At 44.9% G+C, this 27,910-nt stretch overlaps 1 protein-coding gene across 2 annotated transcripts in view; it reads right to left on the reverse strand.

Annotated features, from left to right (window-relative positions):
• The window catches only part of LOC143984495 (class I histocompatibility antigen, F10 alpha chain-like), a 166,761-nt gene extending 140,785 nt beyond the window's left edge, over positions 1–25,976 (reverse strand). Inside the window, exon 1 of one of the 2 annotated variants that reach the window (XM_077484645.1) lies at positions 25,815–25,976. In XM_077484645.1, the coding sequence (XP_077340771.1) occupies positions 25,815–25,887 (73 nt within the window). In that variant the 5' untranslated portion in view covers positions 25,888–25,976. Of the gene's footprint in view, positions 1–14,558; positions 14,726–25,814 lie in introns of those variants that run through there. The other variant, XM_077484642.1, reaches the window with a different exon arrangement.
• Between the last annotated feature and the right edge of the window lie 1,934 nt (positions 25,977–27,910).

The following is a 27,910-nucleotide window of genomic DNA, read 5'->3' on the forward strand; positions in this document are numbered from 1 at the left end:
CCCCATCAGAGCCACCCCATACAACTGCTTCTCCAACAGACTCTCCATCACATCTGTGTCCACATCAGAGCTTTCCACACATCTTTGTCCCCAACAGAGTCTCCTTGCACACCTGTGTCCACATTAGAGCCTTTCCGCACGTCTGTGTCCCAATCAGAGCTTTTTCGCATGTTTGCCCCGTCAGAGCCTTCCACACATCGGTGTCCCCGTCAGAGCCTTTCCAAACATCAGTGTCCCCATCAGAGTATCCTTCCACATGTCTGTGTCCCCATCAGAGCCTTCCATGCGCCTGTGTCCCCATCAGAGCCTTCCATGCGCCTGTGTCTCCATCAGAGCATTCCATGCTCCTGTGGCCCCATCAAAGCCTTCCACGCACCTGCCTGTGTCCTCCTCAGAGCCTTCAGAGCATTCCACGCGCCTGTGTCCCCAACATGTCTGTGTCCCCATCAGAGCCTTCCACACGTCTGTGTCCCTCATCAGAGGCTCCTCATCGTCAGTGTCCTCCATCAGAGACATCATCAGTGTTCCCATTAGCAGTGTCCACATCAGCAGTGAACCCATCCATGTCCTCATCAGCGGTGTCCCCATCAGGGTTGACCCCATCAGTGACCTCATCCATGTTCCCATCAGCGGTGTCCCCATCCATGTCCCCATCAGCGGTGTCTCCAGCAATGTCCCCATCAGCGGTGTCTCCAGCAATGTCCCCATCAGCGGTGTCTCCAGCAATGTCCCCATCAGCAGTGTATCCAGCAATGTCCCCATCAGCAGTGTCTCCAGCAATGTCCCCATCAGCAGTGTCTCCAGCAATGTCCCCATCAGCAGTGTCTCCAGCAATGTCCCCATCAGTGTCTCCATCAGCAACACACACGCCTCTGTACGAGCCAACTTCTGCTGCAAACAGGCCAGTGGGAAGGTGGGGCAGTGTGTAATGCAGCCTTCAACCTCTGGCGCTCCATCAAAATCTCTTCAATTTTACAGCTTAATGACCCTCCCTCCACCCATCAGCAACACACACACCTCCGTACAGCCGACTTCATCTCCCAACTCCCACCCACTGCTTCACACGCTGAAGGATCATTAATACAAACATAGGGCGGGAAGAGGGGAGGTGCCACGCCAATGACATAACTGGTTGCTGGGACACGCCGGTCCCAGCAGCCAATCATAAGCACGTCGTGCAGCATGGGCGGGTGTGCTGCTTTGTATTGCAGGACCTGCCAGCTGCGGGTGGGCCAGTTTAACACACAAGCGGCCCGGGGTTTGGAGACCCCTGTTCTAGAAGGATCACCACCAGGGTTGCCAACCGCCGGTAAATTTATTGACAGTTTGTAAAAATCAGTTTTTTTTTTTTTTTTACAACTGCTAGTAAATATCAGGGGCTGATAATTTCATGCTGTGTTGACTCCCTAAGTCTTAGGTGTCCGTTTATTAAGCAATGATCACTAATATAGCCAATATAAATGTTTTTTTTAAACTGAGATAATCGGGGGAGAAGTGTTTGAACTTGTTCTCTCACTGATGATCTCCGCACACTGAGAATTCTCATAGACTGACACAGCAATGGGCAGTTTATGAAGCTGCGATCTCAGCTTTTCACTGGCGATCTGAGTCCGAATTCACCTGCCCGATTCACCAGCTCAGAGGTGGAGAATCGGGGAGTGAAGAAAGAATCTGGGGGGATCTGAGGGGGAAAATAGGAAGATAATTAACTTCCTTATGCCTCGTTCAGACTCCCCAACACTGTACCCATGTCCCCCCGATATATATATAATTTTTTAAATGTATTTTTTCCAAAAAAATGCGCTTGTAAGACCTCTACGCAAATATGGTGTGACAAAGTATTGCAATGACTGTCATTTTATTCTCTAGGGTGTTTGAAAATGTACAATGTTTGGGGGTTCTAAGTAATTTTCTAGCAAAAAAATACTGTTTTTAACTTGTAAACAAAAAATCTCACAAAGAAGCTCGGTCCACATCCCACCCAAGGTACGTCCAGGGATGTCCTTGACTTTGCGGGGGTATATCTGAATGATGCCTGCAGCTACAAACATCATTCAGATATCTTTTAGTGCCGGTGATTCCCAACATACACACACACACACACACACACACACACAGTGCCCTGCGAAAGTATTCGGCCCCCTTGAACTTTTCAACCTTTTGCCACATTTCAGGCTTCAAACAAAGATATAAAATTTTTATTTTTTGTGAAGAATCACCAACAAGTGGGACACAATTGTGAAGTGGAACGAAATCTATTGGATTTTTGAAACTTTTTTAACTAATAAAAAAAATGAAAAGTGGGGCGTGCAAAATTATTCGGCCCCCTTGCGTTAATACTTTGTAGAGCCACCATTTGCTGCGATTACAGCTGCAAACTTGGGGTATGTCTCTATCAGTTTTGCACATGGAGAGACTGAAATTCTTGCCCATTCTTCCTTGCAAAACAGCTCGAGCTCAGTGAGGTTGGATGGAGAGCGTTTGTGAACAGCAGTTTTCAGCTCTTTCCACAGATTCTCGATTGGATTCAGGTCTGGACTTTGACTTGGCCATTCTAACACCTGGATACGTTTATTTGTGAACCATTCCTTTGTAGATTTTGCTGTATGTTTGGGATCATTGTCTTGTTGGAAGATAAATCTCCGTCCCAGTTTCAGGTCTTTTGCAGACTCCAACAGGTTTTCATCCAGAATGGTCCTGTATTTGGCTGCATCCATCTTCCCCTCAATTTTAACCATCTTCCCTGTCCCTGCTGAAGAAAAGCAGGCCCAAACCATGATGCTGCCACCACCATGTTTGACAGTGGGGATGGTGTGTTGAGGGTGATGAGCTGTGTTGCTTTTACACCAAACATATCGTTTTGCATTGTGGGCAAAAAGTTCGATTTTGGTTTCATCTGACCAGAGCACCTTCTTCCACATGTTTGGTGTGTCTCCCAGGTGGCTTGTGGAAAACTTTAGATGAGACTTTTTATGGATATCTTTGAGAAATGGCTTTCTTCTTGCCACTCTTCCATAAAGGCCAGATTTGTGCAGTGTACGACTGATTGTTGTCCTATGGACAGACTCTCCCACCTCAGCTGTAGTTCTCTGCAGTTCATCCAGAGTGATCATGGGCCTCTTGGCTGCATCTCTGATCAGTCTTCTCCTTGTCTGAGCTGAAAGTTTAGAGGGACGGCCAGGTCTTGGTAGATTTGCAGTGGTCAGATACTCCTTCCATTTCAAAATGATCGCTTGCACAGTGCTCCTTGGGAAGTTTAAAGCATGGGAAATATTTTGTATCCAAATCCGGCTTTAAACTTCTCCACAACAGTATTACGGACCTGCCTGGTGTGTTCCTTGGTCTTCATGATGCTCTCTGTGATTTCAACAGAACCCTGAGACTATCACAGAGCAGGTGCATTTATACAGAGACCTGATTACACACAGGTGGATTCTATTTATCACCATCAGTCATTTAGGACAACATTGGATCATTCAGAGATCCTCACTGAACTTCTGGAGTGAGTTTGCTGCACTGAAAGTAAAAGGGGCCGAATAATTTTGCACGCACCACTTTTCAGTTTTTTATTTGTTAAAAAAGTTTAAATTATCCAATAGATTTCCTTCCACTTCACAATTGTGTCCCACTTGTTGGTGATTCTTCACAAAAAATAAAAATTTTATATCTTTGTTTGAAGCCTGAAATGTGGCAAAAGGTTGAAAAGTTCAAAGGGGCCGAATACTTTCGCAAGGCACTGTATAATATAAATAATTTTTTTTTTTTATATTATGCAAAAACAGGTAATCAAAACTGTTGGATGGAAAAAAAAATGGGCTAACTTTACTGTTTTTTTTTTTGTTTTGTTTTTTTAACTGTGTATCTTTTCCCCAAAAAAAATTGAGTTTGAAAGACCGCTGCGCAAATACCGTGTGACATAAAATATTGCAACAACCGCTATTTTATTCCCTAGGATCTCTGCTAAAAAATTATATATATATATATATATATATATATATATATATATATATATATATATATATATATATATATATATATATATATACACATACATATATACACACACACACACGTTTCGGGGGTTCTAAGTGAATTTCTAGCAGAAAATACAGGATTTTTATTTGTAAGCATCAAGTGTCAAAAAAAGATTTAGTCTTTAAATGGTTAAACTGAGAACTCTACACATGGAGTTGAATTCATTCATTCAAGTGTAAACATTGTATCTTTTTGCTCTTTTCTTGGCAGAGCCCAGAGAGGAGACAAGTCGCTTCACTCAAGTCTCCAGGCAACTTACACTGACTTCTATTACTGAAGTCATTTGCAAGTCGCGTTGAATATATCATCGACCTTTTTAGCTGGGCATCCTCCTGGAGCATGTACCCAACACTGTGGTCAAACCGTTCGGGGGACTCCTCAGGAGGACATGGTGGGTCTAGGGAAGGAGTGTCTGGTGACATTAAGACGAGGGAAGAGGACGCATTGGCAGCTGCAGGTGTATACTGTGCTGGAGGCACACAACACCCACTTTAACAGCGCTAGGTTTGCAAGCCACAAAGACACGGTCCCTGCCTATCCTGCTCTTTCCCTGACTGCCGCAACACACTACACAAGGTTGCCGCTCTGGCGGCCTTATATAGTGTGGGGCGTGTACTTAACCCCCCTGAGCTATAATTGACCACAGGCATCCTGCCTGTGGCCAATTATGGCTCTTCTCGCTGCCGGCGCTGTGATTGACCAAGGATGCAAGGTCACAGTGCAAGCTTGGCCAATTATGAGCCAGCAATGCACTGCGATGGCCCAGTGCATTGTGGGCCGTGAGCACTACACGAATATGGCACGAACGGCCCACAGAGTTCTGGCTTCGCCGAACGGGCGAACATCCGGTGTTTGAGTCAAACACCGAGCTCATCCCTACTAACAAGCCAGGACAGTACAAATACCCCCCAAATTACCCCTTTTTGCAAAGTAGAAATTCCAAGGTATTTAGTAAGAGGCATGGAGAGTTTTTTGAAGTTGTAATTTTTTCCCACAATTCTGTCATGACTGTCATCAACATTGATTGGTGAGTGACCAAAGGGTGAAGGGGCGGAGCGGGGGTACAGAGATGTGCTGGGGGTTGGAGGGTACAGAGCAAAGATGTGTTAGGCTCTTTCACACTGGTGGACTGATCGTTCCTCCTGTTAGTTTTTCAGGCAGACCCGATCAGACAATCCATTGCCCTGTATTAGACGCCAGCCTGACACCCCCCAAGTGTGTGGCACCTAGGGCAGATCACCCCCCCCCCTCTGCCTCAGCACCCATTTTCATCAGAACACTGGCTCTTTTCTCCTCTCTGATCCCCTACACTGGGGAGGTTGCATTGCTAGGCACTGGCGAGGCTTCATTCCAGGGCACTGGTCCGGCTGCATAAATGGGCACAGCTGAGCCCTGCAATCTTTATGTAACTGAACTCCTGAATCTGTCTTATCTTCATAACATTTGGCAGTCATATCTCAAATTCTGAGCAGTATCTTTTTAAAAAAAATCTTTATTTATGGACGAAATGTTAGAAATAATGTATATATGATACAATCATTCCATAAACACATAGCACATACACTGCATATATCATTTGAGGAAAATATGCTTATAAAATAGTTTACCATTTGCCAGTAAAAAAAAATGTCCCCGGATTTCATTTTAAAAATCTGGTCCCCTTAAACTACACCCCAAAATACATTCTGCTACTCCTTCCGAGTATAACGATACCACCTGTGTGAGACTTTTACACAGCGTGGTCACATACAGAGGCCCAACATGCAGGGAGCACCATCAGGTGTTCTATGGGCATAAATTACACATTTTATTTCTTGACTACCTCTTACACTTTTGAAGACCCTGGGGCACTAGCACAATGGAAATGTCCAAATGACCCAATTTTGGAAAATAAACACCTCAACATATATTTTATGATGCATTATGAGTCTTTTAAAAATTTTTTTTTTTTTTTACACAAGTTTTTGGAAAATGTGGAAAGAAATTGAAAACGCATTTTGTTTTTTTGTTTTTTTACACAAAGTTGTCTATTTATAAGATATTTCTAACACATAGCATTTATATAGCAAAAATTAATCAACGATACCACATGTGTGAGACTTTTACACAGCCTGGCCACATACAGAGGCCCAACATGCACGGAGCACCATCAGGTGTTCTCGGGACATACATTTCAAATCTAATTTGACTACCTGTTACACTTTTGTGAGGCACTGTAGTGGCATGGATGAGCATTGATGTGGCACGGATGAGCCTGACTGAGGCTTGGATGGGCATAAATGAGCATGGATGGGCGCAGATCAGCACTGTGGGCACTTCAGATCCATCCCACACGCGCTGCTTCACGGGCTCCCTCTTCTCCACAAACACTGTACCAATCGGTATGAGAAGAGGGGAGGAGCTGAACCAGACATGCTACGGTTTGTTGACAAGTGATCACTCCATCTTTGGAAGGAGCGATCATGTGGTAAAGGGCTGCTGTCACCAGGGCCATCTTAATAGAATCATGGGCCCCTGGGCAAAGTAATGCATTGGGGCCTCTAAAAGCCTTCCCCAATTGACACACCTACTCTCAAGTATGAAAGTATAAATAGTTGATAAATTTGAACAAACAGTATAAAATGTTTCATAGTATATTAAGTATTATATTTGATCACTGTATTTCTGTCACTAGTGATGTCAGTGTCAGTTAGTCAGTGTACCTCCCTGTGAGGGTCTGTTAGTGCCAGATTGCCTGCTACCCTATCACAGTACCACTAAAAGTCAAACAGTACTATACACTGACACTGTACTAATGACACTGTCTGGGAAGGGGTTAACATATAGGGGTTAACTATGTGCCCAGCAAGTGTAATGCGTGTCATATGTGCTGCTTTTACTTACAGAGCTGGTTGTTATTTTTTCTTGCTTTCCAGGGAGAAGAAACCGCCAAATCACTGTTCTGTGTACAGAGTTACGTGTATTTCTGTGCTGTGATCGGACACAGCTGATCAGCAGGATTCCTTCAAAAACACTGTGTGAAACCTGTTGATTAACTTGTGCTATGTCCAATCACAGCACGGGTTGGCAGTGGGCATGCATGCCCCAAAAATTAGGAAGACAGGTGGTGATGTAGAAGTATGTTGTCTGTCCTGCCTGGGCTGCTTACCCTCAATAAAACTACAGGGGGTGGGTAGCAAATAGTTTAGGTATATTTTACACCAGATGTGGTGGGACGGAATTGGGTGGCTATTTCAGCATAGTCCCACTGCTTGGCAAGGCATAATGTCCAGTTCACAGCACTGCGGCCAATTGAACTTTATGAAATGTCAGTGTCAGTTTAACCACTTACCCTCTTCATGACCAGGCAATTTTTTGGTATAAGGCACCGTGTTATTTTAACTGACAACTGCGCGGTCGTGTGACACTGTACCCAAATAAAGTTGGTGTTCTTTTTTTTCTCCACATACAGAGCTTTCTTTTGGTGGAATTTGATCACCTCTGTGGTTTTTAGTCGATTGGTCAGGGACTTATAGCGAGACTGCGATATTGCGGCGGACAAATCGGACACTAACTGACACTTTTTGGTGACCGGTGACACCAATACAGTGATCAATGCTAAAAACATGCACTGTCACTGTAATAAATGACACCCGGGGGTTAACTGTGTGTCTAGGGAGTGCTTGCTAACTGCGAGCCTAGCATGTGCTTGGTTACTGTTGGGGAGGAGCTTTCACTAAGGGAAGGCATTGATTCATGTTCCTGCTTTGCAGAAACACAGGATCAATACCTTCCCTACTGACAGAACGGCAGTCTGTCTTGTTTACATAGGTGGACTGCCTTTCTGCTTGCGTCTGGAACGATCAGCAGGTGCTGGCAGACATTGAGTCCGCCGGATCTGCTGATTGGCTCCCGCTGTGTCCAATCACAGTGGGAGTGGATTGCCAGTGGGGTGCGTGCATGCCCCAGACCTGAAAGTGCAGGATCATATACTAGGTACGTGATGCTGCACAGGAGAGCCGCTCCATTATCGTAAATATACAGTATACAGTTGGCAAGAGGTTAAAAAAGAAAGCACAGCATGTTGTAATGCAGCAGCTGGCGTGAATTGCTGACAAGGCAGCAGCTGGGGGTGTACACATGCTAGAGCCACAATGCTTTGATTCCTGACTGCAGGAAGAATTATATCACCAGTTGCATTTGGTGGGCACTACTGCTTACCAAATGCAACCAAATCAGAGTCTGTGCTGCAACTTTGCCACAACCATGTGCGATGCATACAGTTCTGGTGAGGGTGATGCAGATTTTAGGGGGTTAAAATAGGTGGTGAGGAGGCAACATATCAACTCCTCAGCGCCTAATACCTCTGAAAAGCAATCCATGTGCGGTCGTTTTTTACAGTAAAAAAAAAAAAAAAAAGAGTGTCGTTCACATTCTTGAGCTGTGAATTTGCAACAAATTCTGTGCAGATTCCACACCACATCCAAATCACACCCCGTTCATGTGAACCGCTGCAGGTGTGTATATGTTAAAGCGGTTCTTCACCCTAAAGGGGAAGTTCCGCTAGAATTATCCCTCCCCCCCTCCGGTGCCACAATCGGCACCTTTCGGGGGGGAGGGGGGTGCAGTTACCTGGATAATCCAGGTATCTGTACCCACTTCCGGCCAGACCGCCGCATTGCTCCGCCCACCCCCGCATGGCTCCGCCCCCCGTTGTGTTATGGGAAACACACAGTTCCCAGAGACACAGCGGGGGACCATTAAGAGAAGCGCAGCGCAACTCGCGCATGCGCAGTAGGGAACCGGGCAGTGAAGCACTCATGCTTCACTTCCCGATTCCCTGACAGAGGATGGCGGCGTGGCTGCAGCGAGACGAGCGATCGCTCGTCATCTGCCGCCGACATCGCTGGAACCTGGGACAGGTGAGTGTCCATTTATTAAAAGTCAGCAGCTGCAATATTAGTAGCTGCTGGCTTTTAATATTTTTTTTTTTAGGTGCAGCTCCTCTTTAAGGTAACGACACCCTGAAATCGGTTTGCAAAACGCAGTGTGATTTTCAGAATTGGATATCATGGGTGTTTACTCTTATTCTGAGTTGGCCAAAAAAAAAAAAAAGGGTCCTGCACCTCTTTGGTGCAGATTCGGTGCAATTTAAGCCATACAGAATGAATGGCTCAATTCAAACTGCTGAAGAATCACATGTGATTTGAACAGGAATACGGTGCGATTCTGGTTCAAACTCGCATGCAGTTCCAGCACCGCATAGTGTGAACCTGCTCAGAGCAGCAGAACAGGACATTTGTTATGTTGAGGGGGTGTCTGGACAGTCAGTGGACTTACCCCCTCTAGTCTCCTCCAATTGCAGTTTTCATGCTGCAGGTGCACACACACCTATCTAGCACCATGCTGTGTGTGTGCTCATCAGGGGGTGGGATTGCTAACCCGGTAGGGTTGCCATCTTTTCTTCAAGTCAAACCCAAACTCTTTAGCGGCGCACAGCTATTTTTTTTTATAGTATAATCTATACATATATTTTGCTATTGAATTTTTTTTCATTTCTAATCATATGAAGTTAAGAACAAGCATCCCCTTTACATCAGAGTCCACAGAGTTCCCCTTTTACATCTGAACTCACAGCGTTCCCTTTCACTGTAAGAGGGAACTCTGCAGACTCTGATTTAAGGAAAAACTCTAACATAAGGGACTCTCGGGGAACCCTGATTTAAGGGGGAACACTGAGAACTCTGATGCACGGAGAGGACTCAGATGTAAGGGGAAACACTGTGGCTTCTGGTGTAAAGGGGAAATTTAACGTAAGGGGTGCTCTGAGAACCCTGATTTGCCTTGGTGTACTCACTCAGAGGCAGGAGAGAGAAGGGGGAGACTTCAGTTAGAGACAGGGATGGATGGAGAGCTCACTCACCGCTTGGCAGTCAGCACCTCTGATCCAGATGGACCCGAGGCTGCTGGACTTCCGGCCCCAACTTACTTTCCTATTCTGAGGCACAGCGTCGGGGATTGGAGTGTGGGTAGACACAGAGGGGTAGGGGTATTTTTTTTTTGGGGGGGGGAGGATTGTTAGTGCTGGCTTCGGGCAGTGTGAAAAAGTGTAACAGATACGCTCAGCTTAGACAACTGCAGCCAGCAACCCTGCTGGAAACCATAGTCCAGTCTGAATAATGTGTCCGGGTTTCAGGCAGTTTGAAACTCGGACCCAAACCCGACCGGTCTGGGTGAATCCTGGACAGGTGGCAACCCTATAACCCGGGCATAGCAGGGAATCGGGGATTGGCCTGTTTACAGGGGTCTTCGGCACCCTAAGGTCCTGTGCTGTTCACTCTGAATCCTCCTGTGAGAATGGTGAGTGACACTGCAGGATTGGCACAGGCAGCTACAAAGGCAGCACACTTCACTGGGCACCCAACTTGCTGCCATTGAGACTGAGGAGGCAGAGCTGCCGACATTCAGTTCATTCAGAGAAGAGTGAAAGAGAGGAGAGAGAAGTGACAGCTGGCCCCACAAGCACGCAGAAGCAGAATATAAAAGGCCGCCTGACTCCCAAATCAAGCAGCCCCATCGCTGATAGTTACTACTCCATGCAGAGACCACACTGCAGTCCTTCCAGCTCAGCTCACCTCTACCGCATCCTGCAAGGTTGTGACAGAACCAGCCCAGATGGGGTCCCATGGTCACCTGGATGCCCCCAGACAGTGCCCAGGGGTGCCCGCTCAGTAAGATGACCCTGGGTGTCACTCACATTTCACCCCGATCTGTGACGCATTGGGTCCAGGACCCGAAGGTCACGGACATTCCCGGGTGCGTGGACGGCACGTGGAATCGCGGTTCTGCGGGGGGGGGGGGGGGTCGTCATTGTACACCCTTCCAGAATTATCGGACCGCGCTGTAGCTGTCATTCGGCTATGGCCTGGTCGGCAAGTGGTTAATAAAAACATGTAGCTGAATACATATTGACCTAAATTTATGAAGAAATGAGATATATATATATATATATATATATATATATATATACATATGTATATTTGTTTTTATTGGATATGTTTTATAGCAGAAAGTAACAAATATATATTTTTTTCAAAATTGTCAGTCTTTTTTGGTTATAGTGAAAAAAAAAAAAAAAAACGCAGTGATGATCAAATACCACCAAAAGTAAGCTCTAGGAAAAGGACATCAATTTTATTTGGTTACAACGTCGCACGGCCGCGCTATTGTCACTTAAAATAATGCAGTGTTGTATCTCATAAAAAATGGCCAGGTCATGAAGGGGGATAAATCTTCCAAAAGACAAGTGGCTAAAATGGGTTTGTTAAACAGTTGCAAAAACATTTTGTGACATAAGAAATTACATCTGCCATCATTTATTTCTAAATGCCATTGGCTTATGGAAAATATCCCCTTGTTTTAGGAGATTAAAGTAACTTTTTAGCAAAAAATGCGGATGATTAGATATGTGAAAAAAAATGCAATAAAATACTGCCTAACCTAACCCTTCCCTGAACCAAACCTGAATGGAGTTGACTTTAAAGAATATCTAGAGATCCTTTTTTTTTTTTTGGATAAAGTGTGTGGGGGGGGGGGGGGGTTTAAAAACCAGGGGCGTACCTAGAGCATTTGGCACCCGGGGTAGATCCTATATCTGCCCCCCATGTTAAAATGTATAAACACCCCACTGTGCCCGCTGCATACATCTGCATCCCCCAATACATATATCTCTGTCACTACTGTGTCACCCTCTCCACAACTGCACCTCTGGACCCCTTTACATTACACAGCACCCTGCACCTCTAGACCCTCTTATGCCCCGTACACACGAGCGGACTTTTCGACATCCATAGTCCGACGGGCTGAGTCCGTCAGACTATCCGATCGTGTGTGGGCTGCAACGGACTTTAGCTCCGCTAAAGTCTGACGGACTTTAGAAATGAAGCATGCTTCAAATTTTCCCGACGGAACTCCGCCGGACCCGGTCCCTTCAAAAAATTTGCTCGTGTGTGTGCTACTCCGACGGACTAAAACCGACACTAGGGCAGCTATTGGCTACTGTCTATGAACTTCCTACGTCTAATCCAGTCGTACGTCATCACGTTCGACTCCGTCGGAGTTTGGTGTGATGGTGTGTGGTCAAGTCCGTTCGGTCGAAAAGTCCGCCAGAACTCCGGCGGAACTCCAGCGGAACTCCGGCGGAACTCCTTTGGAGGTCTGTCAGACTTAATCCCTCTCGTGTGTACGGGGCATTACACTACACAGTACCCTACACCTCTGGACCCCTTTACCCTGCATCTCGGGACCCCTTTACATTACACAGCACCACTGGACCCCTTTACACTGCACAGCACCCTGCACCTCTGGACCCCTTTACACTACACAGCACCCTGCACAGCACCCAGCACCTCTGGACCCCTGTACATTACACAGCACCCTGCACCAGATGGAGAGACACAGCAGCGCTGAACAGAGTGCGGAACTGCTGGGAATTCATTTTTCATATTAACAAGCTAATGATTGTCTGGGAAGTGGTACATTCCACACCTGGCTCAGGTACTGCCACACATGTCACAGCTCGACTCTCCCTGGCTGCCCTGTCACCACGCCGCTGCACTGCCTGAGCTTGCCCCACTGTTACCGCTTCACTCATGGAGGGGGTTGGCCTGACACCCCCTGTAGTGTGTGGCACCCGGGGCGGACAGCCCCCATGTTGGTACACCACTGGTAAAAACTGCTGTATTTTGCCATCTTTATCTCATTAGGAGGCTTGCCCTTCACTTCCTGTCCTTTAGAGCCAACAGGAAATGAAAGGAAATCCAGTTTTAGGTATCACAGTGACAAGTGTCCCCATTGCAAGATTTCCTCTCTATTCCTGTTTTGGTGACAACACATAATTTTGGATGGCCCTTACTTTTATTACTGGGGACATTGGTGATCAGGACACAGAGGGTAAAATCTCACTAATGGGGAAACGGACAGTAATACAAATCTGCAGAGAATGTAACCCCCTCACCCCTCCATCCTAATCGGAAATAAAAGTTTTGTTCTTAGTTATATTTCCCATCTGACTGATGAGACTGAACCCAGGGCCCCCCTCCAGAATAAGATCTATCAGAGGAAATAGGTGTGTTCAGTGAGAAGGTGAAATGTATTATCAGCTGATACATTGCCATGTCTTCTGACCTCTCCGTCCATCAGCTCCGTACACAAGATCAATAAAGATCCTTCAGAGCCGTATTGTCATTAGGGTTGCACCGATACTGAGCATTTGCACAAGTACTTGTACTAGGGTTGCCACCTCATCCCTTTAAAACCGAACACATATTAACCACTTCAGCCCCAGAAGGATTTGCCCCCTTCATGATCGCCCCATTTTTTGTGATATGGCACTGCGTCGCTTTAACTGATAATTGTGTGGCCTGCGACATTGTACCCAATCAAAAATTATATCCTTTTTTTTACCACAAATAGAACTTTCTTTTGCCGGTATTTAATCACCTCTGAATTTATTGTTTTGCGCTATAAAGAGCACCAATTTTAAAAAAATAAAAACCAATTAACTTTTTACCAAAATACATATACAATTTTTTTTTTTTTTATATTTATATAAATAAATAAAAAACGAATTTATCAGTTTAGGCCGATATACTGTGCCTTGCAAAAGTATTCACCCCCTTGGCTTTTTATCTATTTTGTTACATTACAGTCTTTAGTTCAATATTTTTATATGTGATGGATCAGAACACAATAGTGTAAGTTGGTGAAGTAAAATTAGAAAAATACACACATACACAAAACTATTTTTCAGAAATAAAAAAAGCTGATAATTAGCACGTGCGTATGCATTTGTTATGAAGCCCATAAAAATCTCTGGTTCAACCAATTAACTTCAGAAGTCACATAATTAGTGAAATGATGTCCACCTGTGTGCAATCTAAGTGTCACATGATCTGTCATTACATATACACACCTTTTTGAAAGGCCCCAGAGGCTGCAACACCTAAAACGGAAAGGCCCAATAAACCAAACCAATAAAAGGTGCGAACTTCAAAGAAGGAACACGAAGCCGGAGGTTGTGAGACGACAGCCAGACTCGGTCCCCAACCTGGTAGGAAGGCGCAGGCAGGTGTCTGCGGTCAGCATGGAGTCTGTACCTATCATTAGCATGTCGCAAAGCCTCCTGGACTTGCGCCCAAGTGGAATGAAAACCACAGAGATGTTCCTCTAACGCAGGAATACTCTGCGGAAGAAATGAGGCGGGCAACACGGAAGGTTGGAAACCATAATTCACCATAAACGGGGACAAACGGGAAGCTGAATTCAAGGCACTATTGTGAGCAAACTCCACCCACGGTAAGAGGTCTGACCAGTTGTTATGATGGTCAGAAATATAGCAACATAGGAATTGCTCCAAGGACTGACTGGCTCGTTCTGAGATAGGGAAATGTCTTGTTGCCTGTGATTGGCGCCGCGCGCTGTCAGCTTCATGGCGGGTTTGGGCACGTGGAGCTGTAAACATGCCCTAGCACATCCTTACTTACCACACTCCACCCCTGACACCCCCAGAATAATCAGGATGAGGGGGATCATCATCATCTTCATCCTCCCCGCTGTCATCTATAGAGAGACCCCAAAACACGACAACCTTCCACTTCACCCAGATCAGGACAGTCTGTGTACAGGAAGACGGAGCTCTGTGCTGATTGGTGGAGGCTTCTTCTCCTTCCAATAGGAAAATGAAGATGATCAGCAGTTACCGGGCAGAATGACATCACAAAGGTTGGAGATGAAAAGCCACAAAGTGAAAGTGAAATCTGGAGACATTCCTCCAATAGAATTCTAGGAATCCCCCAAAACCCTCAATCATCTCCTAATACCGGGCATGGGAGAGATCCACAGGAAACCCCAGAGACCAATCACAGGAGGGATCTCTACTTATTGATCTACAGAGTATCCTCTGCACCATTCCATACCAGAGAAGGAGCTTACAATCTAATGACCCCCCACTGACATACAGACGCACTCAGGACAATGTCGGTGAATGCTGATCGTCTATAAGAGGGGTCTCCAAGTCAGGGTAGCATACCTCCCAACTTTTGATGGGAATGAGGGACATCTATTAGCAAACGTATGTAGGCATAGGACACACCTCCTTAAAGGAGAATTATAAGAAAAATGATTAGGTAAACTCACAAGTGCTTTTTTTACCACTAATATTCCTTTATATTGGCTTTTGAAATTTACAAATGCAGAAATTTTGAAACTGGATGAAAGGTTCAGCACTGGGAAACAGCTATTGAAAGATAAACAGAGCATTTTATACACAACTATACAGATCAGAGCAAAATGAGGAGGAAGGAGGGACATTGTTCCAAATCAGGGACAGTTGGGAGCGATGTAGTAGATGCATGGTGGCTGGTGTTCTGTCAAAGAGTGTCCGGCCATCAGATAGTGTCCACCCGTACTGCGCAGGCACATCGCTCGCACAGTAAGGAGAAGGAGACTCCGAAAGTCTCAGAAGAACGGCACCTGCGCACTGAGTCCAGGTGCAAGCCCCACCATCCAAGTGGACATACATCTGCTCATAGTAACAGAGCAGCTCGCCGCGCTTCGGGCACGGCCTCGCTTCACTCTGCTATTTTTTATTCTAACTCTATGTCCACTTGGATGGTGGGGCTTGAACCTGGACTCACTGTGCAGGCGCCACTTATTTTCGGAGATGTTCGGCTTCTCCTTGTCCTCCGTACTGTGCAAGCGCAGTACAGGGTGGACACTATCCGATGGGGGACAGTATTTGATTCATCACCGCAACCGAGAAGCAAGGCACAGACACACCTGGAGGGATGTCGGGGCTGCCGTGTTTGTACTAGCACCATCAAATGCAGAGACTACCCATAGTGCCAGGCAAGCAAATGTCACATTGGCTGGATTTAGGTGGGTTCTGAGGTGGGCTGCACCCCCCCAGATTGCAATTGCCACCCCAAAGCCCCTGACCCACAACCTGCTCTTTGCCTCCCCACACACTATATACCAGGGATGCCAACTATCATTAATGCTAGGTTCAGATCTGTGTGGGTAATTTCCACTGCAGGACCACACCTGTTTCCACAGCCACAACCACCCACACAGAAATATCGCTCTGGGTGGGTGCGGGTGTCATTAATCCTAATGGAATGCCAAAAGCACTGGAAATTGCTCCCGCATGAGAACCGCACTGCACTTGTGGTTCCTCTTCAAACTGAGATATCAAAATGCTGCAGAAACCTTTTCCCTGCATGTCAGGAGGCATGGCACATGTGTGAGGATAATAATATAGTGTAATGTACAGAGTGCTCCATACATAGACAGCTGATATTTATCACACTTATCTTTTCCCTGGCTGTGCTCTTCTTCTTCTTCTTCATATAAAAGATTACTTTCCTCCTCTACTAAGCCTTGGTTCACACTGCCATGACTTCAAAGTCAAACAACTTTAAATCTGACATCTTTGCATGAATTTATCGTGGCTTCCATATGACTTCTTACTAACAAATCAATGCAAGTCATGCTGAAGTGGCACCAAAAGTAGTGCAGGAATCTTTTGAGTCGCACCGATTAGAATGGTTACATTGCTGTTCTTGGGGCACGACTTGTCATGTGACTTTGAACTCTGAAATAGCATGACAAGTCTTGGCAGTGTGAACCAGGGCTTAGTGTGCACAGCGTCATCTGCTGGAGAATATTTATAAATGACCAACAAGTGATTTCCAGGAAACTGCATGACTTCACATTACAGGGGAATGCGGCCATCACCCAGCTCAGCACAGAGAAGTCTTATACTGCCACCTACTGCTCTGATGTAGTACTGCATAGAGCATCTCTACATAAAATAAAAACAATAGTAGCAGAATCTGTATCCAGGTCATGCAGAGCATTCTCATCACAGGGACTGGCTTCCTTCAATCAGTGGCTTTAGCCTCGACTCCTGACATAGAATGTCAAATCCAACAAACCAAACAATTTTTTTTTAATGCAAATTGCTCATATGAAACCTCTTATTAGCCTTTAGTGACCCCCTTATTATACCTAATAAATACCTTGTTTGCCCCTTTTCTTTTTTTATATTGCAGCTTACCAGTACTTAGCAATGGCTGCATTGGCTTCTTATTGTTAACTTTTTTCACCCAGTGATCCTGCCAGCAAGTCTTTTATTTTTCAACTTACTTTACAGACCAAAGCTATCCAGCAAAAGTAGCAGTTGGAGGGATGAGACAAACCATTTAGCACTGACAGGGGTGTTTACAATGATCATTTTATTTTTTTATGTAAAATATTTACCCTAAAAGGAAAAAAAAATGTTGCAGTAACTGCTTAAAAAGCTGTTTGTTGTAATTTGTTAGTCAAGTCCATCTAAATCGGCCTATGTATCCAACACTACCCTCCCCCAACTGACAATGTTGCTGTTCAAGGGTGTCTCTGCTGCTCCTCCATCCAGAGTGGAGACACCCTAACATGGGAGGTGTGTTACTGGCAGGATCAACAAGCAAAAATAAAGGGGGAAAAAAGCCTAAAATAACCAATGCAGCCATCACAATGAAAGATTGGTAAGCTGCAAAATATATAAAATGATTTTTTTGTTTTATTTTTTTTCACTTTACATCTTCATGTATTCCGTTCAATGAAAAGACATCACAGCCGGTCTTGTGCTTTCTCAATGCATTTTGTGGACTGTGTGTCCACTTCTTAGGAGATAAGTGGAGGTAATATTCCCAAATAACAAATTTTTATGGTCAGTTGTGACGTCTCCTACAAAATACCTCAAATGTCACACTACATCATTTACACATTGTGGTAATGCATATTATTTACATATCCGTTCATATCACAGCTTTGTCCAATCACAGGAAGCCAACCCAACACCAATTATTCAAAGGAAACCACAAAGGGCACATTGGAAGCTGATCTATATCCTTCAACTACAACAATTATGTAAGGAAAGTAAAGAGGATTGTAAATGTAAAACAATTGCACCCTATGTTGGGTAGGAAGAGTCACCATACTCCACCCTCCCATATCCCCATCACAGTGGGAGAAACACTATAGTGCAAAAAGTATTGGGACATCCCTCCAAATCATTGGATTCAGGTGTTCCTATCACCTCTATGGTCACAGGTGTATAAAATCACACATCTAGACATGCAGATCACTTCTAAGAACATTTGTGAAAGAATGGGTCACGCACAGGAGCTCAGTGAATTCAAGCGTGGGACCGTGATTGGTTTCCACCTGTGCAATAAGTCCATCCGTGAAATTTTCTTGCTACCAAATATTCCACAGTCAACTGTTAGTGATATTATAACAAAGTGGAAACAACTGGGAACAACAGCAACTCAAAATGACAGAGCGGGGTCAGTGCACAGTGAAGCACATTGTACAGAAGTCACCTACTGTCTGCAGAGTGGATATGTACAAACCTCCAAAATAAATTGTGGCCTTCAGATTAGCACAACAACAGTGTGTAGAGAGATCTTCATGGAATGGGTTTCCAGGGCCGAGCAACTGCATCCAAGCCTTACACCAAGTGCAATACAAAGCGATGAATGGCGTGGTGTAAAGCACACTGATAATGGACTCTTGAGCAGTGGACGTGTTCTCTGGAGTCATGAATCACACTTCTGTCTGGCAATCTGATGGACGTGTCTGGATATGGCGGTTTCCAAGCGAACTGTACTTGCCTGACTCCATTGTGCCAAGTGTAAAGTTTGGTGGAGGGGGAGATTATGGCGCTAAAATTAAAGCTGCGTGCTTTAACCCCCTGGTGGGCGGGCGTTACGCCCACCAACCATGATAGGGTGTATAACTCTATACACCTATTGCGGCTGTGAAATGTGTACACGACTGTAGCTAAAGGGTGGGAGTAGTAAAAACATGTCTATGGGGTTTTACCACCCCCCAAACTGCAAATGTAAATGAACCCCTACTGTTCTGAGCCCCCTATAAGGCTGTGCATACCTGCATCTATGACCTTCCTGGCTTAGCTGCACTTTGCCATAGACTTCTATTATATTGTGCAGAGTGGTACACTTTGTGAAAGCGCACCAAAGCTCCTGCATTCAGAAAATGCACCAAAACCCGCAGGATATAATAGAAGTCTGTGGCTAAGTGCATAAGACTTCTAAAATATATATATATATGAGAGAGAGCTGCAGGTACACTGCATTGCACCCACGGTGTTATCAGTGTGAAAGAAGCCCTACACCAGTGATGGCGAACCTTGGGACCCCCATGCCGTTTCTCCCCTTAGAATCCATACCAGACCTAAGGGCCTGGTATGCTCTTGGAGGGGGAACCCACACCAATTTTTTTTTTTAAATTTGGGGTGGAGTTCCCCCTTCAGAGCTCATTCTCTGATTGGCCATGGCAAAAGTCGCCTGGCCTGGGGTGACTTAAAGTTGTAAAGTCGCCCCAAGCCGTGCCCAAGTTGCCTCCAAAAGTCGTGTTCAAAGTCGTGCCAACCCTGTGTGAACCGGCTCTATGGGACAATCCCCACAGCTGCAAAAAGCGCTGTAATGAAGCAATGTGTTCAGATCCATAAAAAAAGAACATTATATGTTTGAGTGCAATCATTTCCATAAATGTAACACTGATTAATATATATATATATATATATATATATATATATACATATACACACACATACATTGAAACACTGGCAGCTAGAATAGTATGAAGATGTCTTTAACCACTTAAGGACCGCCGTATTGCCATTGTACGTCGTCACAATGGCACAGGCAGGCACAAGCACGTACATGTACGTGCCTGCCTTCCAGCGGGTGGGGGGGTCCGATCGGACCCCCTCCCGCTGAATACGGCGGTCCGTTTCCCACCGGGAGCGTTCCGGGATGCCCGTTGGTTTCTGGCCACCCCCTCTGGATCGCTCCTGGCCAATGACGTACTTTCTCCCACTGTGTATTGTTTACACAGGAAGGAGGAAGTGATGTCATTCTCCTCGGGGCAGTCTTTTTGACCGGACTACAAGGAGAAGACACAAAGTAAGTGCACCAAAACACTACACTGACACATAGGTACACAAACCCCCCCTGATCACCCCCCCCCCCCCCCCAGTCACAGTGTCACTGATTGCATTGATCATTTCTTTACTGATCAATGCATTCAGTGTCAGTTGTAAAAGTAAAAACTGTCAGGGCAGTTAGTGTTAGGTCCAGGGTAGCCCCCTATCACCCCCCAATAAAGATTTAACCCCCTGATTGCCCCTAGAGTTAACCCTTTCACCCCCTTTTGCCAGTGTCACTAAGCGATAATTTTTCTGATCGCTGCATCAGTGTCGCTAGTGTCGCTAGGTAGCTAGTTATTTTTTTAGGTTCACCGCCAGGTTTTTATATCGCTAGGTACCCCGATATACTACCCAATAATGGTTTTAACATCCTGATTGCCCCTAGTTAACCCTTTCACCCCCTTTTGCCAGTGTCACTAAGCGATAATTTTTCTGATCGCTGCATCAGTGTCGCTAGGTAGCTAGTTATTTTTTTAGGTTCCCCGTCAGGTTTTTATATAGCGCCAGGGACCCCCATATACTACCTAATAAAAATTTGAACCCCCTGATTGCCCCTAGTTAACCCTTTCACCACTGATCACCGTATAAGTGTTATGGGTGACTCTGGTTAGTTTGCTTTTTATAGCATCAGGGCACCCACCATTTATTACCCAATAAAGGTTTAACCCCCTGATCACCCGGCGGGTGATATCAATTAGGTTTTAGGGTCAGGGTCTGCGTCGCCCCAGGCAGCGCTAGGTTAGTGCCAGTACCACTAACACCCACGCGCAAAGCATACACCTCCCGTAGTGGTATAGAATCTGAACAGATCAATATCTGATCTATACTAGCGTCCCCAGCAGTTCAGGGTTCCAAAAAAACGCATTGTTAGCGGGATCAGCCCAGATACCTGCTAGCACCTGCGTTTTGCCCCTCTGCCCAGCCCACCCAAGTGCAGTATCGATTGATCACTGTCACTTACAAAACACTAAACACATAACTGCAGCGATCGCAGAGTCAGGCCTGATCCCTGCGATCGCTAACAGTTTTTTTGGTAGCATTTTATATTTAAATCCGGAAGGCAGTGCTTGGTTTTCGGGGTCCAGTACGTGGCTAGGCTCCCAAAAAGTCCCCCACATGTGGTATCCCCGTACTCGGGAGAAGCAGCAGAATTTATTTTGGGGTGTAATTTGACTTGCCCATAGCATGTGTGAGCAATATATCATTTAGTGACAACTTTGTGCAAAAAAAAAAAAGTTTGTAATATTCCCGCAACTTTTGGCAAAATATAAAATATTCCATGGACTCAACATGCCTCTCAGTAAATAGCTTGGGGTGTCTACTTTCCAAAATGGGGTCATTTTGGGGGGTTTTGTGCTATTTTGGCATTTTATGGCCTTCGAAACTGTGATAGGTAGTGAGTAGTGAAATCAAAAATTTGCACCCTTAGAAATCCTGAAGGTGGTGATTGGTTTTCGGGGTGCCGTGCGCGACTAGACTCCCAAAAAGTCCGACACATGTGGTATGCCCATACTCGGGAGAAGTAGCGGAATATATTTTGGGGTGCAATTCCACATATAACCATGGCATGTGTGAGCAATATATCATTTAGTGACAACTTTTTGTAAAAAAAAAAATTTTTTTTTTATTTTTTGTCATTATTCAATCCCTTAGGACAAAAAAAATAAATATTCAATGGGCTCAACATACCCATCAGCAATTTCCTTGGGGTGTCTACTTTCCAAAATGGGGTCATTTGGGGGGGGGGGGGTTGTACTGCCCTGTCATTTTAGCACCTCAAGAAATGAGATAGGCAGTCATAAATTAAAAGCTGTGTAAATTCCAGAAAATGTACTCTAGTTTGTAGACGCTATAACTTTTGCGCAAACCAAAAAATGTACGCTTATTGACATTTTTTTTACTAAAGACATGTGGCTGAATAAATTTTGCCCTCAATGTATGATTAAAATTTAGTTTATTCGATTTTTCTTATAACAAAAAGAAGAAAATATCTTTTTTTTTCCAAATTTTCGGTCTTTTTCCATTTATATCGCAAAAAATAAAAATCGCAGAGCCAATCAAATACCATCAAAAGAAAGCTCTATTTGTGGGAAGAAAAGGGCGCAAATTTTGTTTGGGTGCAATATTGCATGACCGCGCAATTACAAGTTAAAGCAGCGCAGTGCGAAATTGTAAAAACACCTCTGGTCCTTAAGGTGTTTATTGGTCCGGAGCTGAAGTGGTTAATGGGCTCATGCACACTGCAGCTCAAAAAAAGCTGCTTTAAAGCATTTGAGCTTTTATATCTCTGCCTAAAAGCTCGAATAATCTTGTGCTTTTTTTGCACTCTGTCGTGTGTTCTTATTGCATTTTTCAAGCTTTTGTGACCATAAGCATTTTTTTTTTTCATAAACCCTCATTTTTCTATTGTTCCTTTTCACACTTTTTCACACATTTTTGGGTGCTTAGGCGTCTTTTCTGCTCGAAAGCTCCTCTCAAAAACATGAGTTTGATGGGGAGTTTTTCTGCCTGCAAACTCCTGAAAAAGCCATAGTGTGTACGGACACATTGCTAACATGGAGGGGAATTTCCAGGCAGAGAAAAATGGGAGCTGCAAAAAGCTCAACAGCCTGTTGAAGCTGCTTCTTTAACCACTTCAGCCCCGGACCAATAAACAGCTTAAGGACCAGAGGTCTTTTTACAATTTCGCACTGCACTGCTTTAACTGGTAATTGCGCGGTCATGCAATGTTGTACCCAAACGAAATTTGCGTCCTTTTCTTCCCACAAATGGAGCTTTCTTTTGACGGTATTTGATTGCCTCTGCGATTTTTATTTTTTGCGATATAAATGGAAAAAGACCGAAAATTTTGAGAAAAAATGATATTTTCTACTTTTTGTTATATGAAAAATCGAATAAACTCAATTTTAGTCAAACATTTAGGGCAAAATTTATTCAGCCACAAGTTATAGCGTCTACAAACTAGAGTACATTTTCTGGAATTTACACAGCTTTTAATTTATGACTGCCTATCTCATTTCTTGAGGTGCTAAAATGGCAGGGCAGTAAAGTAGACACCCCAAGGAAATTGCTGAGGGGCATGTTGAGCCCATTGAATATTTTTTTTGTCCCAAGTGATTGAATAATGACAAAAAAAAAAAAAAAGTTTACAAAAAGTTGTCACTAAATGATATATTGCTCACACATGCCATGGTTATATGTGGAATTGCACCCCAAAATATATTCTGCTGCTTTTCCTGAGTACGAGGATACCACATATGTGGGACTTTTTGGGAGCCTAGCCGCATACGGCACCCCGAAATCCAATCACTGCCTTTAGGGTTTCGAAGGGTGCAAATTTTTGATTTCACTCCTCACTACCTATCACAGTTTCGAAGGCCATAAAATGCCAAAATAACACAAACCCCCCCCCCAAATGACCCCATTTTGGAAAGTAGACACCCCAAGCTATTTACTGAGAGGCATGTTGAGTCCATGGAATATTTTATATTTTGCCACAAGTTGCAGGAATTTTACAATTTTTTTTTTTTTTGCACAAAGTTGTCACTAAATGATATATTGCTCACACATGCTATGGGCATATGTGAAATGACACCCCAATACATTCTGCTGCTTCTCCCAAGTACGGGGATACCACATGTGGGGGACTTTTTGGGAGCCTAGCCACGTACAGGACCCCGAAAACCAAGCACTGCCTTCCGGATTTAAATATAAAATGCTACAAAAAAAAAACTGTTAGCAATCGCAGGGATCAGGCCTGACTCTGCGATCGCTGCAGTTATGTGTTTAGTGTTTTGTAAGTGACAGTGATCGATCAATACTGCACTTGGGTGGGCTGGGCAGAGGGGCAAAACGCAGGTGCCAGCACGTATCTGGGCTGATCCCACTAACAATGCATTTTTTTGGAACCCTAAACTGCTGGGGATGCTAGTATAGATCTGATCAGATCAGATATTGATCTGTTCAGATTCTATACCACTACGGGAGGTTTATGCTTTGCACATGGGTGTTAGCGGTACTTGTACTAACCTAGCGATGCCTGGGGAGATGCAGACCCTGACCCTAAAACCTAATTGATATTACCCGCCGGGTGATCAGGGGGTTAAACCTTTATTGGGTAATAAATGGCGGGTGCCCTGATGCTATAAAAAGCGAACTAACCAGAGTCACCCGTGACACTTATACGGTGATCACTGGTGAAAGGGTTAACTAGGGGCAATCAGGGGGTTCAAATTTTTATTAGGTAGTATATGGGGGTCCCTGGCGCTATATAAAAACCTGACGGGGAACCTAAATAACTAACTGGCTAACCAGCGTCACCAGTGACACTTATACTGTGATCGCTGGTGAAAGGGTTAACTAGGGGCAATCAGGGGGTTAAAACCATTATTGGGTAGTATATGGGGGTACCTAGCGCTATAAAAACCTGGCGGTGAACCTAAAAAAATAACTAGCTACCTAGCGACAGTAGCGACACTAATGCAGCGATCAGAAAAATGATCGCTTAGTGACACTGGCAAAAGGGGGTGAAAGGGTTAACTCTAGGGGCAATCAGGGGGGTTAAACCTTTATTGGGGGGTGGTAGGGGGCTACCCTGGACCAAACACTAACTGCCCTGACAGTTTTTACTGTTACAACTGACACTGAATGCAGTGATCAGTAAATAAATGATCAATGCAATCAGTGACACTGTGACTGGGGGGGGGGGGGGGTTTGTGTACCTATGTGTTAGAGTAGCGTTTTGGTGCACTTACTTTTAGTCTTCTCCTCGTAGTCCGGTCAAAAAGACCGCCCCGAGGAGAATGACATCACTTCCTCCCTGCCTGTGTATACAATACAAAGTGGGAGGAAGCTTCTCATTCGCCAGGAGCGATCGAGAGGGGATGGCCAGAAACCAACGGCCATCCCCTCATCCCGGATCGCTCCTGAAGCGAAACGGACCGCCGTATCCAGTGGGAGGGGGTCCGATCGGACCCCCCATCCGCTGGAAGGCAGGCACGTACATGTACGTGCTTGTGCCTGCCGGTGCCATTGTAATCACGTACATTGGCAATACGGCGGTCCTTAAGTGGGTAAAACGCAGCGTGTATGAGCAATACGTAGTGTATATAATATGAGCATTTACACACCTGTACATGTGTATACGTAAAGCTTTTATGTTTTTTATTCCCAAATCTTTTTGCCAGCAAGATCCTGCATATAAACATCAGTAAATTATTACATTGGTGTACAGGAGGCCCCCCAAAAATATCAGAGATTTCCATTACCATTTTATCCTGAAAAAACAAGATATAATTCTCCTGGATACAGTAAGTCGTTGTGATGATAATGTATGTTCAGTTTTACTAACACATGTCAAAGTTACAAAACGGTGTCCAGGCATTAAGGGGTTAATATCACCCTAAATATGTACAATTTAGATGACACAGATGAGACTGAGCACAGCGCCCCCTCCAGGAGGAGATCTATAGGAGGAAATAGGTGTGATGAGTGAGAAGGTGATACATTGTAATGTCTTCTGACCCCCTGACCTCTCCGTCCATCATCAGCTCCGTACACAAGATCAATAAAGACCCGTCAGAGCCTGGAGAGCCGTATTGTCATCTTCACACAGACAGGACATGGTTGTCACTTCCACAATACTTCTACCTTTATCACTAAACATTGATTTCTACCATTCTATACAACACTTGGAGGAAATCCCCCCACTGACAAGATGTCATCTATATTGTCTTCTACTTACCACACTCCACCCCTGACACCCCCAGAATAATCAGGATGAGGGGGGTCATCATCTTCATCCTCCCCGCTGTCATCTATAGAGAGACCCCAAAACACGACAACCTTCCACTTCACTCAGATCAGGACAGTCTGTGTACAGGAAGACGGAGCTCTGTGCTGATTGGAGGAGCCTTCATCTCTCTCCAATAGGAAAATGATTACATAGAGGATCAGCAGTTACCAGGCAGATTTACACTACGAAGGTTGGAAATGAGACGCCACAAAGTAAAAGTGAAACCTGCAGACATTCCACCAATAGAATTCTAGGAATCTCCCAAAACCCCCAATCATCTCCTAATACAGGGCATGGGAGAGATCCACAGGAATCACCAGAGACCAATCACAGGAGGGATCTCTACTTATTGATCTACAGAGAACCTTCCACACCAGAGAAGGAGCTTACAATCTAGTACAGACTAGGGATGAGCTCAGGCGTGTTCGCATGCTCCATGTGCAGAGCCCGCCAGGAAGTCTGCGCTGCGCTGCGCTAATCACAGGCAGTGAGACATTTCCTTGTGTCTGTAGCCGCACATTGGGGAAACGTCTCACTTAGGGTTGCCACCTCATCCCTTTAAAACCAAACACATATTAATTACACAGGTTCTCTGACTGATTAAGGTGGTAATTAAACTCACTTGGTGCCTTATCTGCATTAAATTAGCCACAGAACCTGTGTAATTCATATGTGTTCGGGTTTAAAGGGATGAGGTGGCAACACTAGTCTCACTGCCTGTGATTAGCGCAGCGCTGCGCCGACTTCCTAGCGGGCTCTGCATGTGGAGCATGTGAACACGCCTGAGCTCATCCTTACTACAGACACACTCAGGACAATGCAGGGAAATTGGGTTGCCTATTAGCGCCCATATAAGTGTATCATTAATCAATTTAATTTGCATCTAATCAGAAAGAAGTTAAATCTACAAAACTGTTAGAAGGAGATTGTGTGATCAGATTGTAATATGTGGTCAGCTTAACCACTTGAGTACCAGCCTGTCATAACCCTTCATTACCAGACCATTTTTCAGGTATATTTTTCAGAAACTTTGAAATTATATAGTTCCGAAGCACTGTTCCCAAAATATTTTATATCATTTTTAGACAGATAGAGCTTTATTTTGGTGGATTTTGTTTTTATTATCCACTTCGCGCCTGCGCTATAGCCAAAAGACAAACGTCCTCCCTTTAACTTCCCCTCTGCACGCCGCCGCGGGCACGCATCGGGGAAGTTCTGTGCTGGCCGTGTCCCCCGGACACAGCAAGTCGCAGATCGCTGTAAACGGCCAATCACAGTGGCCGTTTACAGCACGATCGGCGTGCCCAATGAGAGATGATCTCATATGTAAACATATGAGATCATCTCTCATCCCCGGCTCTCCCTCCTCACATATACAGAGTGTGAGGAGGGAGAGATGAACCGCTGCAGAGATGCAGCGGTTAGTGTAAAAAAATTAAATAAATAAAAATGAAAATAAAGTGCCCATCTGTCCCCACTGCCACCTGTCAGTGCCATCTGCCTCAACTGCCAACCATCAGTGCCATCTGTCCCTAGTGCCACGTATAAGTGCCACGTGTCATCAGTGCCACATGGAGCCATCTGTCATCAGTGCCACATGTCATCAGTGCCACGTCAGTGTCACGTGTCATCAGTGCCACATATTAGTACCATCTGTCATCAGTGCCACGTATTAGTACCATCTGTCATCAGTGCCGCGTGTCACGTGCCATCTGTTATCAGTGTCCCGTGTCATCAATGCCAGGTATCAGTGCCATCTGTCATCAGTGCCACATATTAGTGCCATGTGTCATCAGTGCCACGTAAAAGTGCCACCTGTCATCAGTGTCACATATTAGTGCCATCTGTCAGTGTCACGTGTCATCAGTGCCACGTCGGTGTCATGTGTCATTGTCCTGGTGCTCCAGGGCCTTCAAAAGTGTAATAGGGAGTCAAGAAGTTAGATGTGTAATTTATGCTCCTAGAACATGTGACGGTGCTCCCTGCATGTTGGGCCTCTCTATGTGGCCAGGCTGTGGAAAAGTCCAGCACATGTGGTATCATAA

This window comes from Lithobates pipiens, unplaced genomic scaffold (genome assembly GCF_037356315.1).
Source record: "Lithobates pipiens isolate NorthernLeopardFrog02 unplaced genomic scaffold, aLitPip1_a1.2 Scaffold_1, whole genome shotgun sequence".
Classification (NCBI taxonomy): domain Eukaryota; kingdom Metazoa; phylum Chordata; class Amphibia; order Anura; family Ranidae; genus Lithobates; species Lithobates pipiens.